Source organism: Fusarium graminearum, chromosome 2, assembly GCF_000240135.3.
Source record: "Fusarium graminearum PH-1 chromosome 2, whole genome shotgun sequence".
Lineage (NCBI taxonomy): Eukaryota > Fungi > Ascomycota > Sordariomycetes > Hypocreales > Nectriaceae > Fusarium > Fusarium graminearum.
In genome coordinates, this window is record NC_026475.1 from 1,292,952 (window position 1) to 1,312,584 (window position 19,633).

A 19,633-nucleotide genomic window follows, 5' to 3' on the forward strand; every position below is an offset into this window, starting at 1 on the left:
CGGTGGCTGGTGTTGCTACCCAGTTCGTCATGAGCTAGTTTTCAGGCACAGAATGAGTCAAGACGAGTCAAAGGTAGAATTTGCAAGGCCGAGGGCCCGAGTGATTGGCCATAAAATTCAATGACAGAGTCGACAGTCATTGTAAGACAGGATTCTGCCTGTTCCGTCTCACCCAAGTCGATATATTGGTATGTGCGAACCAGGCTCAACACACAGTAGACGCCCACTAAATTGCCCCTCTACCCTTCTGACACTTTTTTCTTCCAGGTAATGCAGCGTCATGATTGATGGTGGGGCAGGAATTTTTACAACCTAACCTCACCTGAACCTTGCCTCTCCCCACCAGAGCACAAGGAAAGTATTCACAGAATACCATCATTGGGCTTATTCGCTGCCTAAAGACGATATCTACATCGTATTACGCCAGCTTTCGGGCGAATTCTAGATAGAGACCCATACCCTTATTTGTGCCTTGCATCCAATCCAGCCTTTCGAAGAACTTGGCATTGTTTTAACATTGGAGTGATCGAAACGAGCCCCATTTTCCACAAAACAGGCCGCATATCTAGGGCCTTTTAAATCCGCAACCCCCATTAGACCGCAACGACGGATCGCAAAACCCTCTCTTCTCCTTCACTTACCTCTACAACGCGACATATCCCACTCTACCGCCGTTAAACACATCAAAATGGCGACCCCTAACTCTTGGGAGGATGATCCCTCTGCTCAGGATGAGAACCTCGCTCAGCAGGCTCAACAGCAACTTAATATGAACCCCGCCCCCGCGCAAGGCGGCTTCCAACCAAGCATCAACTCTTTCCAACCTGGTGCCGCCGCTTTTACACCAGGCGCCGCTACTTTCCAGCCCGGTCAGCAAGCATATGGAGGATACGCACCTCAATACCAGCAGCAACAATACTACCAGCAAGGCTACTACCCTCAATACGGCGGTGCTCAGCAGCAGCAGGGCTACGGCCAGTACAACCAGGGCTACGGTGGTTACAACCAAGCCCAAGGTCAAGGCTATGGTACGATACTTGCGCCGAAAATTTTGCCTGACACCAGGGTTTAACAGACGACTTACTAACATGCTGTATAGGTGGTGGTGGCTACCCTCAATATGGCCAGCAACAACAGCAACAATCTCAGCAACCCGCCGCCCCCACGATTGCCCAGCGACCTGCCGCCGATGCTCCCGCTGCTCCTAGCCAACCCGCCGCCGCCGCCCCTAAGCCCAAGGTGATCAGCATCAGTGGCGACACTTCCGCTCCTAAGCCCAAGGCTAAGGTCCTTTCCATCTCTGGATCAGGCACCGCTACCCCCGTCAAGCAGGAGGAAACCCCCAAGGCTGAACCCACCGACAAGCCCGAGGCTGGTCAAAAGGCCACAGCCGCCAAGGCTATCGAAAAGACAGGCGAGAAGGCCGGCAAGGCTGCCAGCACTAAGACTTCTGGCAAGACTTCGCCAAGCCCCGCCTCCGGACGCAACAGTCCTACTGCCGGCGAGAAGAAGGCGGCTGCCCGAGAGATCGATGCTGTCGAAAAGGAGCAGGCTGCCGATGTCGACCAGGAAACACTTAAGGAAATTTACGGCAAGGAGCACGTCAACATCATCTTTATGGGACACGTTGATGCCGGAAAGTCAACTCTGGGTGGTTCGATTCTGTATGCCACCGGCATGGTCGATGAGCGAACCATGGATAAGTACAAGAGAGAGGCTAAGGACTTGGGTCGCGAGTCTTGGTACCTGTCATGGGTCATGGATTTGAACAAGGAGGAGCGAACACAAGGAAAGACTATCGAGGTTGGACGTGGATTCTTCGAAACCGAGAAGCGTCGTTACAGTATCCTCGATGCCCCTGGCCACAAGATGTACGTTCCCAACATGATTGGAGGTGCCTCGCAAGCCGATGTTGGTATTCTGGTCATTTCCGCCCGAAAGGGTGAGTACGAGACTGGTTTCGAGCGTGGTGGACAGACTCGTGAGCATGCTATGCTTGCAAAGACTCAGGGTGTCAACAAGCTCATCGTTGCCGTTAACAAGATGGACGACCCCACTGTTGAGTGGTCTCAGGAGCGATACACGGAGTGCACATCTAAACTCGCTCAGTTCCTCAAGGGTACCGGTTACAACCTCAAGAACGACGTTTACTTCTTGCCCATTGCTGCTCAGCAGATGAAGGGTATCAAGACCCGTATTCCAAAGGAGGACGCTCCCTGGTGGGAGGGCCCTTCGCTGCTCGAGTACCTCGACAGTATGAAGGCGCTTGAGCGTAAGGTCAATGCTCCTTTCATGTTGCCCGTCAATGGAAAGTACCGTGATCTTGGTACAATGGTTGAGGGAAAGATCGAGGCTGGTGTTGTCAAGAAGGGCATGAACATGATCATGATGCCCAATAAGCAAAGCGTTGAGGCTGCCGCTGTCTACGGCGAGCAGGAAGATGAAGTTAACCTGGCTCAGTGTGGTGACCAAGTGCGAATCAGGCTCAAGGGTATCGAGGAGGACGACATCTTGCCCGGATTCGTGCTGTGTTCGCCAAAGCGACTTGTTCACACTGTCACCGAGTTCGAGGCGCAAATCCGCATCTTGGAGCTCAAGAGTATCCTGACTGCTGGCTTCAACTGTGTTCTACACGTCCACTCCGCCATTGAGGAAGTGACATTCGCCAGCCTTCTACACAAGCTCCAAAAGGGAACCAACCGCAAGAGCAAGAACCCACCTACACACTGTAAGAAGGGCGACAGTATTATCGCCCGCATGCAGGTGATTGGCGGAGCAGGCGCTGTGTGCGTGGAGAAGTTCGAGGACTACCCCCAGATGGGTCGCTTCACCCTAAGAGACCAGGTAGGTTTTACTCACCCCCAGCCCCTGTGGCAACCTCCATACATACATTTCCCCATTCTACTGACCCCATACTCTTGTCCGCTTTGTCTCCAGATAACCAGGGGCAAAGAGAACCACTACCGAGCATGGTGTGGTGGGGAGAGCTTTGGGGAGTGCTTTCATTATTTAAGAAACCCACATAAGAAACCAGGCGGCTAACTTGACATGTACACAGGGACAAACCATCGCCATTGGCAAGATCACGAAGCTCATCTCTGACGAAGCTTAAATGAATTATGAATGTTCTTGATTCACGCTAGGACGCGGTTATGTGACACCAAAAAGGACAGTGACGATTGATAAAAAGACAAAGGAAATGTAACGGGCATTCACCGCAGTCATCTTCACGAGTCACCTCGATTTTTGCGCCAAGGGAGGAGGCATTTTCCAGGAATGTGAGACCGGTATTTATATGATGATGATGAGAAAGGCCGCTCTTGTTACGTACCAGAAGGACGTTGAAAATAACGCCACAAAAAGGAGGGATAGTGGACAGTTTGATGGTGTCGTACATTTCCTGGACTTCAGGTATACATAGAGAGCCAAGGAGAAAACAAAAAAAGAGTTTGATAGTGAAATGCTATGACACTCGTCCCTTTGTGCTAAACAGATGCAAATAAGACGCCTGTAGGGTTGAGCACAGTAAAGAAAACACAAGCACTTGGCATCATATTGGTTCTTCCATGGTATATCAAACAGGTGCAGAAAAGAGTCCAAGGACTGGTACAGACAGTTGATGAATGGCACAATGTAAGAAAGACGAATCTACACAGGAGCAAGCGCGTATGAGAGACCTGGCCAGGGGAAACTGATATGGCAGTGAGATAGGGGATCCAAGTTAGACCATGACAGTGAAGAGAAAAGGGCAGAGTGAACGAAAATGGCAGTCCGAGTTGTTATCGTGAGTTTTGCAAGTAGAGTCAGTCGGGAGGCAACCCATGTATGCAAAGGAACAACAAAGCCGGTGAACTTACACCCCACCGAGATGCGCATAAAGTCACGACAATGCATATTCTAGACCTTGATCCGCGTTTGCGTGACCCCAGGCTCAGTGTGTCAGATAGAAAACAAGAATATTTGCCTTGGTGGACGGTCTCCGAAGTCAGTTAGGTAACTGGGACGGGACGGAGATTCAAATGGAGGCCTTTTACAGGTTTGACGGTTTATCATGACCAGGATCAGAAAGAGTATCAGTGGGATATAATATGAGTACGAGAAAAAGCCGGAACGGTCCAGGACAGCGTATTGAGACAGACAGTTATCGTCGAGATCTCAAATGAAGATCCGGGATGATGAACATGGGGAAGGGAAGCAGATTGCGGGCGCGGGCGCGGTTGCGGTTGCGGATCCCCATACGGTGCCATGTGTATGGGCATGGGCATGAGGATGGAGATTTTGTAATGTCACACCCGACTACCGTTGTCCATGTTTCGGTTAACTTCCTGACGACTGTGCCCCGTCAGTCGGCTCCGTTTCCTCCGTATGCCTCCGGTACGCGATGTCAACCACTCGCCCGCTCACCTTGCCCATGCCTGGGCTGCACGCCCCTTGTTTGGTCTCATCTACAGTTCTCATTATCTCTGATCAAATAACAGGTTGATGATAACAGATGGGCTTCCATGACGATTACTCCCGTTTCGCTTGTCGCGGTACTATGTAGATAGACGTGCTGGCATCCTTTCCCGTCCGGCGTCAAATTCCCGTGGATCACATAACGCGTCTCACTAACACCTTTGATGCTGGCTAGTGCATCCCGTTCAAGCGCAATCATGATGATACAGTAATGTCAAATCAGTACCTGACCAGCCTCAATCCATCAGCATGCAAAACTGGCCCGCCTTGAACCTAACGGTATCAACAGCGTTCCGTGCACCTCCGGCCTCTCGGCAACCTTCCGAAGAGATTTCCATAACGAGGTTGTTCTGTCGCAAGCTTTCACTCACCGAGAAGTAGCAGCAGCCTGTCTCATCTAACACACCCCCAACTCCCGATCCGCTGGGCCGCTTCCAGCCAGCAGTCAGTCAGTCTATCCCCGCAGGCCAACCCCGGTTCCCCACACGGTTCTTGAGCCCCAGCCGCGGGAACGTACATAATTCATGATGGAGGCTCTGGGCAGGAAAACGGTCAGAAACGGAGGCTCGGATGATGTCGGAACACTCAGAGCACGGTTCCTGACAAGGTGAGCATTTGGAGAGGGGTGTCTAGGGTGTGTCTGTTTGCAAGGTGAGAGTGTAACCAATCAGACTTGCTAACCTGTTAGCTTTGTCGAAATACGGAGTCGTGTGGAGCTTGAAAAGTGCAACAGGGGAATGCAAGTTCAAGGTCTGTACGTCACCCAGACCACAAGAAAGAGGCTACTGACGGTAATGTATTCGCATTATTATCGTGGCTTTTGTTTTTGGTATTTTATTTTGCGTGACGACCGGCACTGTCAAGTCCGAGTTGCGGGACGAGCAAATCCTTGTTCAGGGGATCACATCAGTCAGACCAATATTATCCAAATCACGAAGATTAGTAGGTACAAGTGTCTTGTTCAATAAACCAGGTGCGTAGCAAGGAGTTGAAATTTTCTTCTCCAAATCGTGACTGGTTTTGACTCGGTAACGAGAGTCATGTGGACTGTCTGTTCCAAAAGTAGGTCCCCAGGTTCATGGTCAAAAACTCAAGCGAATGTAAGAACGCAGTCTAGAAGCCTCCACATTACCCAAAGCTGAGCACTACCTGGACGCCATGTGGTGACGGAAATAGGTAGAGTCTCAGAAGTTTTGTCCTCATACTCTGACCGTATGCTGTGCTCAAGTACACAACGCTCATCATAGGCACTGCCATAGGTACTAACCTAGAAATAGATTCAGTTGCAGATCGTGACTTGGAAATCATTGGTGCATTTCTACAGATGGGGTCCATACAGAGATAGGTATTCCTTTACACAAGGACTTTCCAGTTGCGAATCTTTGGGTTTTAAGAAGGAAATCGTAGGCTTCCAGAGGTAGGCAGTACCTTCTTACCCATTGGCACTTGCAGAAGTTAATGCCCAAAGTCTTCACTATGAAGAGCATGTAGATTTGCATGTTATTTACCTAGTACCTACCTAGGTATATGTGATAAGACTTTGATGATAAAAACAGTATTTGGAGCTAGAAGATCGTAGGGCAAGAACGACAACCTCAGGGTAAGAGATGAGGCAGACATGAGAGAACAATGCTATAACTGCATTTCAGTAAGTATGTTAGTCACGAAGAAACTTCTTACACTATATGTGTACTGGCTTATATTGATGGCTTGAACATATACGGTATGCAGCATTTGTCTCTGTTATTCGTTTCTACTTGACTTAAGCATGTGAACGGCATAGGTGGGTGCTAGCCTAAATACACCATCAACAGCCGGGAATAGCCATGCTACCTAGGTAATAATTTGGGAGCTGCTCTGTATGTACATACAGCACTAGACCAGGTCAACGTTTGCATTGCTCTGAAGTTTTCGTTAACGGATCTAGCGTCAATAGCAAAGCCTCTTCTCTCCGCATCGTATCCACTGTCTCCCTGTTGTTGCTGTCTGGTGACCAGTGAGTTTTTGGCAGCACAGACAAAGAATGTATCGTATACCGAGCTGGGCCTGGGGTGAGGCTTGGTGTTGGTTTTTTCTTTTGCTTTTTCTTCTTCTCCTGTTCATCTCCCTTTTCTCTCCACAATTTCAAATTCAGCCCTAGCTTTTTTGATCCAAGGTTATTCCCTTTTCAGTCCTGACCGCCCTCATGTTCAGTATGCGGCCCTTGGCAAGCTTGTTTCCCCATGATCTTGACATGCCTGTTGTGCCTTTGTACATTGTCTAGACTGTAGGTTATGGAAAGAAGCTCTGGCCGGATGTCTGATTCGTTGTGGTCGGCTGACCTGTTACTCAAAAGACATTGACTAGCATGTGTATTGCAGTACGTAAAAAGTATTGGTCTGGCTGTAGTCAGGCTTCCCGCCTCCACCGTCTTGGGTCTCGTCGTCCAAGACGAAGTACTTCACGATGGTCACCCATCTTCTGGCTGTCGGGTAGGCCCCGTCGTCATTTTTAACGATGTAGCCAATAGTTTGAAATCCTTACATCCAATGCATCCCCGCAACCGTGTACTGTTGTGCTGCTTCTCAAGCCAGCAGCCACTGTAACAAAAGCAGGCAACCCAACGAGGGAGGAAATATCATTACCCATATCAGGATCGAGTCAAACAACCTTGCGACAAAGTCCAAGGAGGGTTGCAGGACTACACCCATACAGAATCTCCAAACTCTAAGGAATTCAATGTCCGTACAGGCTTGACTGTTCTAGCAGTAGCTCTTGTTATACCCCGTACTGCCCCGATGGTAATCAAATATGAGGGGAAACCGGGGACTCGGCCCCTGCCAGGCCCTGTAAGTCGGCGCAGCAAGGCACCGTAATAGACGGTAGGCGATCCGAGTATGTTGAATAATGAACATGGTACGGATATGCTTCCCGTATTCAATAAGAGAATTCACGTCAGTACAGTACAGCAACGAATCGCAGGAAGAGATTTCATCCCAATTAAAATTTACCATAGGAATCTTATGCATGATAATTTATCCATGCAGAAATGGGTTCTAGGAAGTATTCAGTATGTAATTGATATGCAGCCGAGTCTCTTTTTACGGAAGATCGCGGGTACTAATTGAATCACTGTTATGTTTTAGATTGGGGTCCTGGACCGACGATCATGACGACACATTTGTTCGTGATTGAATTACACGATTCCAAGATGATGGTGGTTTTGTGATTTAGAAATCAGAGACAAGAAATTGCAATAATAATATTATTATTATTGGATTTGATAAGAAAAGAGGTAGATATTTACAGAATCTTTAGCATGGCAACATGCGGCGTTTCATGAATTGCCTGAATGTTACAGGCTCGTATATAAGAATATCAGAAGAGAAATAGACAAGTATTGTCATCATTGTCAACACAGCAAGCTGCTACTACATACAAACAAACAACCTGACTATCGTCTGCTTTGCTTCCACCCGCAACAACACCAGTAGCGAGAGGTGAAGAGAGTCCACGTACCTACATACCTACCGTCTTCTACATACAGTGCCGTTCAGTATTCTTTTTACCGTCAAGTGAAGGCGTTCCTGTACCCATCGATTCGGCATTATCCATAGCGAAAAAACAGTCTCAGGATCCATCCATTCGTTCGTCCACCCATTCATCTTGCTTGTTTACAATTCCCTGAACCAAGAACCGACGTCTTCCGGCATCTTCCTGGCCTGGGCTTAGTTTAGTCCATTCTCCCCGCCAAAACTCTGACGCTTTCTCCCCTCATTCTTGTTAAGAGTCTGGACGGACGTGGACCGGGGGTTTGGGTTACGTTTTGTGACCCCCTTCCGTCCCGCAATAACCCATCCTAAAGCTGGCTCCCAGGCTGAGTCGGGTACATTTGTACCATCCTCATCATGACCTTTCCCGTCCCGTCACCGTCACCTTGACCTTGTCCTGGTACCAAGGAATCTCTTCCGACTTAATATCGTGCCCGTCACCTGCAACGCCTCGCCGGATCCACTACGCGCTTGTCTCTGCCAGTCAAAGCTTTGCTCACTATCCGTCCCCATCCTACTCCATCCTCGGTTTTGGCCATGGCAAACGGGCACTATCTAAAGTGCCCAATTTGCGGAGGGTCACACCTTGTATAGCCCACCCCAGGGCGTTTACTCTCAAATCTCAAGCTGCTCGTGAAGCTTTTATAAAAGCCATGAATGACCCCGTCTTCAAAACTGCTTCTCTCTATTCAAATCCAACTTTCATCAAAGGTCCAGGCTCAAACATCCAGGCTTCAGGAACCGATTTTTTCAAGAGTGAGTCTTGTCTTTACCCCTTGGCCAACTTGTCATGATGCCCTCACACAACCTGCCATTACCATGATTGAACCACTACACCCAATTTCTACTATTCCACCAGTCCAAAAAAACAATACTGACCTTGTCGCAGTGCTTCCCAACAACGTTAACAAGACTTCCCTCCACCCTACCGGTGTTACGTATGTTTCCCATGATATGCAAATATCTGTGCAGGTCAACTAACACAGGCGTCAGTCCCCACCAGGAGCACACCGAGTTGGAACAGGAGCTCCACGACAAGGCTCACATCGATTACGATCGTGTCGCTATTGTAAGAAATACTTATACAACCCATTCAAACGTAACGGTCACTAACATGGCATTGCTCAGATCCCTAACCCTTCAGTCGCTGCCCTCTACGAGGATGCTCTTGTCTACGAGACTGGTACCGCTATCACATCCAGCGGTGCCCTGACTGCCTACTCTGGCGCTAAGACTGGTCGATCTCCTCTCGACAAGCGAATCGTCGAGGAGGCTTCTTCCAAGGACAACATTTGGTATGTCAACCCCTAAGAAGCCGGCGATAGAGTTCCATTGTCGAGCGCATGAGTCGTGGTCATCAGACGGCTAACAAAAAATTAATAGGTGGGGACCTGTCAACAAGCCCATGACTCCTGAGGTAAGAAATATTTGACGTTTTGCCCAAGCACATTACACATCATATCCGCACACATGATCGATTGAGACTCGCTTGTTGTGGTATTTGGACTTTTGTCTTCCGATCTCGGTCACAGAAGAAGAATTGCCAGCATCACGAGCTTGACGCCAATGAGACGAACGAATCGAGACAAAACAAAACGTCTAGACCGACGGCTTTGTCCATTCCAGCGACCATAATCAATTGCAATTGGGGCTTCCCCGAAGATACCCGCAGCATGGGCGTCATGGCTTTGAGGCCTGTCCACTGGTGCTTATTCTCTTACTCAATTGCCTGGTCGCTGGTTGGTACAGGCCTGGCCGAGTGGTCCTCTAGCGGTTCATTGGCTCAACGCCATGGTACCTGTTCGCTTGGCTTGTTCCCCTGGTCGTTCCGGGGTGGCGCGCGTCATGGGATCGGCAATCTTGACCCCGCAGTCTCAGTCCTCACACGCTCACTTTCCTCTCTGGCAATTGCCTGCGGACTCAATCCGAGACGTCTGTACCGACCTCCGATGCTGTCGGCCGTGCCACGCCCCTCTTTTCTTCCCGTCTACGATTTCTTCCGACCCGAATGCCTTTAACCTGTTGTGGGATGGTGGCCGGATCTCTTTCCCAGAATCATCTCATCTACCATAGCTTTCTCATTGAAACATTGGCTGACAAAATAATCAATACAGGTCTGGAAGATCAACCGAGAACGTGCTGTCGATTACCTCAACACCCGAAGCCGTATCTATGTCATTGATGGTTTTGCCGGCTGGGACGAGAAGTACCGCATCAAGGTCCGAGTTATCTGCGCCCGCGCCTACCATGCTCTCTTCATGCGAAACATGCTTATCCGACCTACACGAGAGGAGCTCAACGACTTCCACCCCGACTACACAATCTACAATGCTGGCAAGTTCCCTGCCAACCGATACACCGAGGGTATGACCTCCGGTACATCAGTTGCCATCAACTTCGAGCAGAAGGAGATGGTCATCCTCGGTACTGAGTATGCTGGTAAGACGAATTCTGAATCCGAATCTATCGAAAATGATACTAACTTCTCAAAGGTGAAATGAAGAAGGGAGTCTTCACTGTTCTTTTCTACGAGATGCCCATCAAGCACAACGTCCTCACTCTTCACTCCTCCGCCAACGAGGGCAAGAACGGCGATGTCACCCTTTTCTTCGGTCTCTCTGGAACTGGCAAGACCACTCTCTCCGCCGACCCCAACCGAGCCCTCATTGGTGACGACGAGCACTGCTGGTCTGACAACGGTGTTTTCAACATCGAGGGTGGTTGCTACGCCAAGACCATTGGTCTGTCCGCTGAGAAGGAGCCCGATATCTATGGCGCTATCCGATACGGTTCCGTCCTTGAGAACGTCGTTTTCGACCCTCTCACCCGTGAGGTCGACTACGATGACGCTACCCTCACTGAGAACACCCGATGCGCCTACCCCATCGAGTACATCTCCAACGCCAAGATTCCTTGCCTCTCTCCCAACTCTCCCTCCAACATCATCCTCCTCACTTGCGACGCCCGCGGTGTCCTGCCTCCTATCTCCAAACTTGACAGCGCCCAGACCATGTTCCACTTCATCTCTGGTTACACCTCCAAGATGGCCGGTACTGAGGACGGCGTCACCGAGCCCCAGGCTACCTTCTCCAGCTGCTTCGCTCAGCCCTTCCTTGCTCTGCACCCCATGAAGTACGCCAAGATGCTTGCCGACAAGATTGAGACACACAAGGCCAACGCCTGGCTCCTCAACACCGGTTGGGTCGGTGCCGGTTTCGCCCAGGGCGGCAAGCGATGCCCCCTCAAGTACACCCGTGCCATCCTCGACGCCATCCACTCTGGTGACCTCGCCAACGTTGAGTACGAGAACTACGGTGTCTTCAACCTCCAGGTCCCCAAGTCCTGCCCCAACGTTCCTTCAGAACTTCTCAACCCCTCCAAGGCCTGGACCGCTGGTGAGGACAGCTTCAACACTGAGGTTGTCAAGCTCGGCAAGCTCTTCCGCGAGAACTTCGCCAAGTACGAGAGCGAGGCCACCGAAGATGTCGTCAAGGCCGGCCCCGTTGTCTAAGGAAAAGGATAAGAAGGAAAAACAAAAGGGAAAGCGATCTTTTTTTGTGATGAATTTGAGCAACTGTTTACCATTTGGGTCCGGCGTCATTACATGGCGGCCATCAACCGGCTGCCCTCTTTTTTATATATCTGAAAGGGTTTTCTTTTACATGGCATGAGATTGTATGTGATGTAAGCATGAATAGCTTTACGATTCTGCAATAGAAAGCGTATATCTTCTACACTTTTGCTTCCTGTCTGTCTCCTGTGACTGTTTGCAAGAATGCCAGCAATCCTGCATTTATAAAATGATACGACTTGCCTCGACAAGCGGCCATCTTGCACAACTCGTCATATTGATTTCAAAAATAATGTAGAAAGCGAATACCTGCACCTTGTTTAGTGAGCTGAAACTTGAGGCATAAGATAAACAACCTAATAATATAGTCTAAATAACATAAATTGACTTGCTTGTATCATCTCTTATGGTCGAATAATGACAAAAAAAGACTAACCATTCATTAAACCGTGTCGTGAAATCCTGCAGCCTTCTCAAACGCCCTTCCTTCCTTTTTCCTTCATTTATTCATTAACGTCAGTCAGAAATCAACATTTTACCATCTTCGGCCGTAGACAGAGCTCTCTTCCTTCTTGGGCCGTTCCGGTCGCCTCTGCATCGAAGCCGCTCTGCGTCCGTTGCCATCAAAGCTTTCATCATCGGCAGTGTCGGCGATCAGGCTAGGGTTATCCGCAGAAGAGCCTGGCTTGAAAAGATTGATGATCTCGTTGAGACCAAGCTTGAGAGCCTCCTTGCGCATGCCACCCTCGATAGCCTGCTCGGCCAGTTCACGCTTCTTGTCCTGCAGTTCGAGAATGCGTTCCTCAACTGTGTTGGAAACAGTAAGCTTGTAGATGATTACGTCGACAGTCTGCGTGAGACGATGGACACGGTCGATAGCTTGTTCTTCCACAAACTAGACAGGTACATCAGTTAATAAGTCTCTTATAAAGGAGTAAGGAGTAAGGAGTAAGGAGGAAAAAGAAGGGGAGGAAGAGGGAAGAAAAACATACTGGGTTCCAGAAGGGCTCGAGGATGACGACCCTGGTCGCCGCTGTGAGGTTAAGTCCCAAACTACCGCACTTCAAACTGCACAGCAAAATTCGCGTTTCAGGGTCGCTCCTCAAACTTCGTAAGCTTTCTTCTCGCTCATCATTCTTCATGCTACCATCGTACCGCACAAAGCGGAACCGTTCCTTACGGAAGAAGGGTTCTACCAGGTTAAGCATGGAGGTAAATTGGGAGAAGACAATGAATTTGTGTTCCTTGACTTCATTTTGAAGAATCTTGATGAGTTCTCGAATTTTCGAGGAAGCAAGGACTTGTGGAGAGTTAGGGTCGCGCGAAGGATAGAAGACGCTGTCATCTTCGTCAGAAGACAAGCCAGAGGAATCTGAATCAGAATCGGACTCGGATCCTGAACTGGAGTCCGAGTCAGAAGATTCGGAGACAGCAGTTGTAGCCGCCTTTGTCTTTGCAGCGTTAGGTTTTCTATCGTCCAGTGTCTGCGCAGCCATGCGCTTCGTAAGATCAGTCAGAGATGCCAAAGAGTCATCAGAGTCAGAGGCTTCATCGTCCTCGATAAAGCTGCTCAAGTTGCTCTTATCTTCAAGCTTACTCTCCTCGTCCTCAGAGTCTTCGGGGCCTATAGAATCGCCCCCGCCCTCAGCGTTTTCGTCTTCTTCGCCGCCAGCCTTGCCGAGATGGAGTGAGCCCTGCTCATTTTCTGAAACGAGCCATGAACCTTCGGCTTCCTCCTCCTCATCACTATCTAAGATAGCGTTGCGATTTCGAGGCTTTCGAGTGGCCTTTTGTGGCGGCATTATATCCTCATCATCACTGTCGACAACCGCGTTTCGATTGCGAGATCGCCTCGAGGTTGTCTTTTGGGGCTCATCGTCCTCATCATCACTGAGATCGATAATTTCTCTGTCGTTCTTTTTGGCCCCTTCTTTCTTCTTTTCTTTCTTGCCCTTGGATTTGGGTTTCTTCAACTTATTTCCTCGCTCTGTCTTCTCTGGTCGTTCATGGTCGTTAAAATATGCAAGGTCAGCGTGACATTCTGAGCAGATGTCTTTGCCTGATTTGTTGTCTTCACTACTCAAACCTCGACCACAGATGTTGCAATCCTTAGAGACGATGCCCATGCCAGCGAACATATCGGCCATAGAATCGATGTCTGCCTCCTGGTTTTTCTGAGTAGATCCTATCGACATTGCATCCTTGTCCTTCTCTAGCTTGCCCTCAACAAGTTTGGGGTGGTTACAGGCCTGTCGAAGCCGGAGCAACAGAGTCAAAGCGTTGGCGTAATTGACTTTGCCTTGCAACATCTGATCCTCAAGACTTTGGTCTGCTCGAGCTGCTAGTCTATCATAGAATTTGCGCTCTGCAGGCGATAACTCAGCCGCTACAGTGACGACCTTGCGCTCAGTAACCTTGAAACCCGTCGAGGAGCCTTCACCCTTGGCAGAAGGCTTACCACCAGGGTTAAGCGCGCCATCTTCCTTGAGAATTTCTTTGGTTCTTCGCTTCATGAAGCATCTGAGAAGGCTGTGTAGTCTTCGAATAGCAATGTGACCTCGGCCGTTCTTCAAAGGCAGATCGATATGCTCTTTCCATTCCTTGAGGTTATCATAAGGTCGAATACGGAGAAACTTGATGAGAGATTGAAGCTCATCCAGGTTGTTTTGCATTGGCGTGCCGGACAAACACCATCGATATTCTGAATTCAGGGCGTAGCATGCCTTGGTGGCTTTTGTGTTTCGGTTCTTGACGGTGTGGGCTTCATCCAAGACAACTCGCCACCAATGCAAGCCGAAACAGCCTGCCTTCAGTCCATTCTCGGCATCAGATGAGTTTCCATGCTCCGAGACCAGAATCTGGTAGGTTGTGATCACAACGTCGTAGGCAGCAAGATCCTTGAATCTTTTGGTTCGGTTGGGCCCGTGATGGACACAAACTTTGAGGCCATGACTCTTTTCCACTCTATCATTAATTTCGTGTTCCCATTGGCGAATCAGAGCTAAAGGTGCCACCACAAGTGTTGTCTTTTCAATCGTTTCAAAGTGCTTCTTCCAGCCAGAAGCGTTCTTGGCTGGCTTCTGGTTGGTGAGGATGAGCGAGATTGTTTGAAGGGTCTTTCCAAGACCCATATCATCGGCTAGGATACCTCCCTTGGGTACCCTTCCTCGTTTCACGGGACCTAGTTCTCGTCCACGCATCCACTCAACACCTTCGACTTGATGAGGCAGCAGCTTGACCTTGAGGCCCTCAACTGTGCCATCTTTGGTATCTTTAGCATCTTTTGTTGCTTCTGTTTTTTTTTCGCCATCCGGCTGCCCGCCTTCCTCTTCGCCCTCTTCCATGCCACCCTCAAGTAGGGCCTTCAAATCGGCGCTTGCCTTGACAGGGTCTGTGTAAAAGGTCTCCTCGCCGTAGTTCCTGGAGGGTGCATAAGATGATGCAGGTGGAGCGTCTGAACTAAACATTGGCAACGGTGGCGCCCTTCGGTCCTGGTATGTAGGGCCTTTAGGACCTGTGATTTTGGTACCGTTGCTGCTTCGATTATCGATATGGTGTTCGGGCCGGGTCTTCTGCCGTATGAAAGGGTCTGCTCTCTGCTTACGAGAGGACATCATCTTGGTAGGATGACCGAATGTGGGAGTGCTGGTGGCACCAGTGATAAGGGCTGTAATATCATCGTCAGGAGAGAGCTCGCGGGATGCAGTCTCGCGTGGAGGCACCTTTGGGGGCGCACGTTCGTTAACCATGATGTTGAGTTCTAATAAGTAACAGAAACGTCAGCATCTAAACTTTAGAATATAAAACAAGCAACCTAAAAGTATAGGCAGTCTAAATGGCATAAACTGGCTTACTGGTTTCGTCTCTTGTGCCTTGGGTGGCCAACTGTTCGATATCTTGAGGGATGTGTGTTGGGTTGACGCGGGGCAGTTTTGGACAAGTTAGGCTGCTCTTTCGACAAGAGGGCGGTTCGAGGGTTAAATCCGAAACGAGCACCTGGCTTCCGTTTGGATTTGAGTTAAGAAGGCGCTGTAGGTCTTCGGTATATCCCGCGGGCTGGGCGGTGAGCGTCGTTGTGAGGATATGTGCTATTTCGTGAAGTCGTTAAGTACAAAGAACTTTGCATGAGGTATCGTTTATTGCTAAAAATGACATAACGAATTGCCCCGGCAACCAATGAGGGGTATCATAAATTATAAGATCACATTGACCAACTGCTCAGATGGCGCATAAAAGTTGGCACAAGCCAAGTGGTTGATGAAAATATCAGATCAGCTTTAGCTGATAAATGGCCTAGATATGTGCTCGTATTTTTATCTATCTTGTACTAGACACATACTATTTTGCGACCCCGCTACTACTAGCTCATAACTGTTCGGTTCTTTTTGACACTCAGAATCAGGGGACTGGATATGAACGGACCCCACCACACTGTTGGACACTGTGAAACCAGGTAACCCCGCGGTACTGATTAGTCCCCTGAATTAGTATGTAGTCCTCAGGGTATCAGAATGATTGACCGCAGCGACGAAATTAGTAGGCCAGTTTATGCTACTCAGACCAGGCTTGTTAGATCTTGTTTTTATACCCAGAGCTTTTCTACCACCCACTGGCCATCTAGACAGGTAGTGTAGAGTACGTACCTTTGAACTGAGCTCGTTTACTACAAGTAGGTATATCAAGCACGATTACAGAATTCACAAGGATGAAAAGTAAAGACTATATACAATACCAAGTAGCTTTGATTACTTGAGTATCGATTGACCTTAAGATAAAAATATTCGAATTGCGTTTTCCGCGTAGCCTGAATCTTTTAAGTCATTACAGATGAATGTGTTGCTGTCAGATCAACAGCAAGTTAATCAATGAAGCCAGCCTATGATTGCTTTGCCTTGCCTTGCCTCACTTCACATGTGAATTGCAAGGTTGATCATTAAGAACCTATATCCGCTAAAAACAAGAGTGTTCCGCTAGAATATAGCGTGGGTAAACGAAGATCGATGAAAGTTGAATATTGCGGGCTTCCTTGACATGCCAGGCAGTGCTTCTAACGAAACTGCGCCGGGACAACTTAGTATTTGGCCATGTCAGTCGCCGTGTAGTGCCAGATACTTGGCGGAAACGCGCTGGTCCGAGGAATTGCTCATTCTCACGGGAGGGACTTCGCAGTACAGATCTTATCTGTGCATCTCCCTGTCCGGAGATTTGTGCCAGACGTAACCTTGAGATACAAAAGATAACGCTCATGACAATTAATCCTAGATAACATGACCTTCATCCGTTCTTGTACGTATCATCCGCTATTCGCTATTATACATTTATCCTCCAGCAGCCCACTGCTTAATTATGCTAGGGGAACAGGAGCAGGGGCCTCGGTGCCAGAAGCCTGCTTTCCACCAACAGGAGGCAGGAAGATAGGTAGGTAAGTGACGACAAGAGCCATGACTGCGCTTCGTTAGACATCGCGTTCTTGCTGTTGGATGTGTGAGGAAAACATACTTGACATGCCGACTGAAAAGTATCCAGGAGTGGTGGAGTTCTTCTTGGAATCCTCGCTCTCACCGAGCCAGCTCTGGATGGAGAAAACAACAGAGGCCCTATCCATACCAAAAGTCGTTAGTGATCCCGTTGCATATCATGTATCGCTTCGTCGCCATCGCGCCATGCCTCCGCAGTCATGGGAAATCATTGGGACTACGTACCATCCCACAAGCTTGTTGCGCGTGAACATAGCCGCCATTGGAAGTGTGGTGGACATTGTCGAGGAGATATCGGTCGACTCGCCCGAGCTCTTGGGCTCTTGGTAAGGGACGACTGTGTCATCAAGTTAGCTTGCTGGTCGCAATTGTGACAATCGCATGGTGCTAGAAGTTTGCGTACAACTTTTTGCTGAGGGCTTTAGATGTGGCACTTACTGAGGTCGGTTCTTCTGGGGTCCTTGGGAGGCGACATCTTTGCTGTTGTGATGAGGAGAAGTGATGCTCTGTCGATGGTCGTCGCAATTACCTCTTAGCTCGCGCGACCTGTCGGGTCCATTGGACTGAGGTGAGGCGTGAATTGTGGCGCTTCCTCGGATGGGGTAACGTGGCGTAGGATCTCGACCTGCCTAAAAGGGAAATGAATATATCCACACACTTACTTACAAGAGTCCACATAGAATCATGATGAATACAGAGGGGGCTTTCATTTTCTAGTCTTCTATTGTTATGATATAAAAGAGAGACAAGGATATAACTGTACTTGGATGTACAAACCATTGTACATAAATCACGGGTTACGCCCCGAGATTTGATATCCAGCATAGACATACATATATAGGTAGCATAGCACACCAGCAACTTTGACCAGTCTACAACAGTGACAGCTGTTGGTAGATCCTATTTCGCAAAACATTATACATCGTAACATAAACGCCATATCATAAGCTCGTGATGGTAGAGGCGAGCTTTGTTTACTCCACCCTGATAATAACCTTCCACTGCAATGCCCCGGCTTCACGAATAGCGCAAGCCAGGCATCCTCTCTTTCGTCGGCTGATGATGGCATTCCAGCCTTTTTGAGCGCAGAGCGCACGAACCAGAATCTCCATGTCTGAGCCGAATTGCCGTTTCCTGGACTCGAAATGCATTTGTTCCGCGGCAGGGAAACTGCCTCGTCGCTGAACGATATTATATTTTGAGGTGAGCCTCTCAATGGTGGGTGATTGAGGCACTTCGGATAAGTTGGTGATGCAATCAATAACAAGAACTCGGTCGCTTCCCATTCGCGACGGTGTACGACGGTGAGTTGGAGGGGCCGCAAGAAGCTCTGAAAGCGGGGTGTGTTGACGCTTCAAAAGCTCCGATATATGTATGACAGCATAATTATACCATTTGTGCAACGGATGGCCTGAGAATCGAGTTAGTTTACGAACCGCAAGCCATACAGAAGTGGTTCATACCTGTGCGGTTGGCAGGCCGAGAGCCTTGCCCGAACGTGTCAGAGCCAGATACGTCAATTTGCTGGATTGTTGGGCTTGATGGCGACTTAATAAAACGGACTCGATGAGAAGGTGAACACGGATGCGCCGTTACAAAATTAATATCGTAGGCCAGAGAGAGCGAGTAGTTCTCAGCTGTAAATCCATCAATGGCTACGGCAAAATTGACCGTGGCTGGCAACGATAATAATTCAGGGTCCTTAGTTGTCCTCGTGGGGAAAGCCTTGTTTGGATCGGATGACATGAGCTCTAGCGATCGGAAGGTAACGCTGATCATGGGAGGAGGTGTCGAGTAGCTATTTTCGTGGGGGATGATAAAGTCCGCAGGGAAACAAGAGTATTCGTCCGCATCTCCAAGGATGGAAGATTCGCGCTCAATTCGCTTCTTTGCCCATAGTCTCGCTTTCTTACCCAAATGAGCCATATCTTCTGTTATTTGTTAGTTAGTCTTCATCACTGGCACGCTTGCGAGAACCTACCAGCTACGTCTTCCACCTCAATATTCACCCAGCCTTCATCAATGCCAAGAGGGAGAATGTCACTGGAGACCCATCCCATGCATTCGGCGGATCCTTGACCTGCTGCAATGACTCGGCCCACAATACACGATGTGCTCCAGAAGCTCTTGCCTGAGTACACAAATCCTCCAGATAAATTGGCAAATGAGCCCAAACGCTCCATGGCCCGGCTGTCGTTCTCGAGTAGTGTGGCCATCAGGAAATGACACAAGCCATCTCCAGGGAGCATCAAACCATAAACATATGATTTTGAAAGCCAGCCAGAAGGATGGAGCGCTGCTGCGAGCTTTCGTCGTTGTGGCCGTGACTTGTCCTTCTGGTCATACGATCCGAAGTACAGCGATCGCTTGGATCCGTTCGTCTCAGAAGACTTTTTGGCTGGTTTATCAAGAGCAACTGTAGGAGTAGGGGTTGGCACCAAACCGATGATGGATCGACGTGCATTGTTTGCGATGAGGCCCTCGTACGTGTCGATTCCGGGCCAGAGAAGTTTCTTTGCGAAATGGGTGAGCCCGTCCACTTGCTGCTGTGGATTACGACCTTTAATAGTATAGCTATGACTGGCTGTCGTTTTGTCTTC

The 19,633-nt window shown here is 49.1% G+C and overlaps 5 protein-coding genes across 5 annotated transcripts in view; 2 read left to right on the forward strand and 3 right to left on the reverse strand.

Moving 5' to 3' along the window:
* The first annotated feature begins 660 nt into the window (after nt 1-660).
* Nucleotides 661-3,551, forward strand: FGSG_08603 (eukaryotic peptide chain release factor GTP-binding subunit). Its single transcript, XM_011321844.1, has 3 exons — nt 661-1,028; nt 1,100-2,844; nt 3,059-3,551. The coding sequence occupies exons 1-3, from the start codon at nt 689-691 to the stop codon at nt 3,110-3,112; spliced, it is 2,139 nt and encodes a 712-aa protein (XP_011320146.1). The 5' UTR covers nt 661-688; the 3' UTR covers nt 3,113-3,551.
* A 1,797-nt stretch (nt 3,552-5,348) lies between these two features.
* FGSG_13335 (uncharacterized protein) lies at nt 5,349-6,711 on the reverse strand (the record flags this gene model as incomplete). The annotated part of the gene is given in 8 exon segments (XM_011321845.1): nt 5,349-5,506; nt 5,605-5,717; nt 5,723-5,773; nt 5,892-5,924; nt 5,975-6,087; nt 6,136-6,195; nt 6,327-6,437; nt 6,634-6,711. Coding segments are annotated over 8 exon segments (717 nt in total).
* A 1,980-nt stretch (nt 6,712-8,691) lies between these two features.
* On the forward strand, nt 8,692-11,721 carry FGSG_08601 (phosphoenolpyruvate carboxykinase). The gene is made up of 7 exons (XM_011321846.1): nt 8,692-8,741; nt 8,875-8,923; nt 8,979-9,054; nt 9,114-9,280; nt 9,369-9,402; nt 10,100-10,424; nt 10,478-11,721. Coding segments are annotated over exons 1-7 (1,671 nt in total). The 5' UTR covers nt 8,692-8,740; the 3' UTR covers nt 11,497-11,721.
* A 180-nt stretch (nt 11,722-11,901) lies between these two features.
* Nucleotides 11,902-15,711, reverse strand: FGSG_13336 (uncharacterized protein; the record flags this gene model as incomplete). Its single annotated transcript, XM_011321847.1, has 4 exons — nt 11,902-12,451; nt 12,549-15,316; nt 15,411-15,644; nt 15,669-15,711. The coding sequence occupies 4 exons, from the start codon at nt 15,709-15,711 to the stop codon at nt 12,092-12,094; spliced, it is 3,405 nt and encodes a 1,134-aa protein (XP_011320149.1). The 3' UTR covers nt 11,902-12,091.
* A 2,296-nt stretch (nt 15,712-18,007) lies between these two features.
* The window catches only part of FGSG_13337 (uncharacterized protein), a gene marked incomplete at both ends in the record, with an annotated part of 3,969 nt that continues 2,343 nt past the window's right edge, over nt 18,008-19,633 (reverse strand). The window contains 3 exons of the mRNA XM_011321848.1: nt 18,008-18,444; nt 18,497-18,964; nt 19,015-19,593. Of these exons, the coding sequence (XP_011320150.1) occupies nt 18,008-18,444; nt 18,497-18,964; nt 19,015-19,593 (1,484 nt within the window). The remainder of the gene's footprint in view (nt 18,445-18,496; nt 18,965-19,014; nt 19,594-19,633) is intronic.

Coding starts and splice junctions, on each gene's coding strand:
- FGSG_08603 (XM_011321844.1), top strand. CDS start 689: ATGGCGACCCCTAACTCTTGGGAGGATGATCCCTCTGCTCAGGATGAG. Junction 1,029..1,099: donor AGCCCAAGGTCAAGGCTATG/GTACGATACTTG, acceptor CATGCTGTATAG/GTGGTGGTGGCTACCCTCAA. Junction 2,845..3,058: donor GCTTCACCCTAAGAGACCAG/GTAGGTTTTACT, acceptor ACATGTACACAG/GGACAAACCATCGCCATTGG.
- FGSG_08601 (XM_011321846.1), top strand. Junction 8,924..8,978: donor CTCCACCCTACCGGTGTTAC/GTATGTTTCCCA, acceptor CACAGGCGTCAG/TCCCCACCAGGAGCACACCG. Junction 9,281..9,368: donor TCTTCCAAGGACAACATTTG/GTATGTCAACCC, acceptor AAAAATTAATAG/GTGGGGACCTGTCAACAAGC.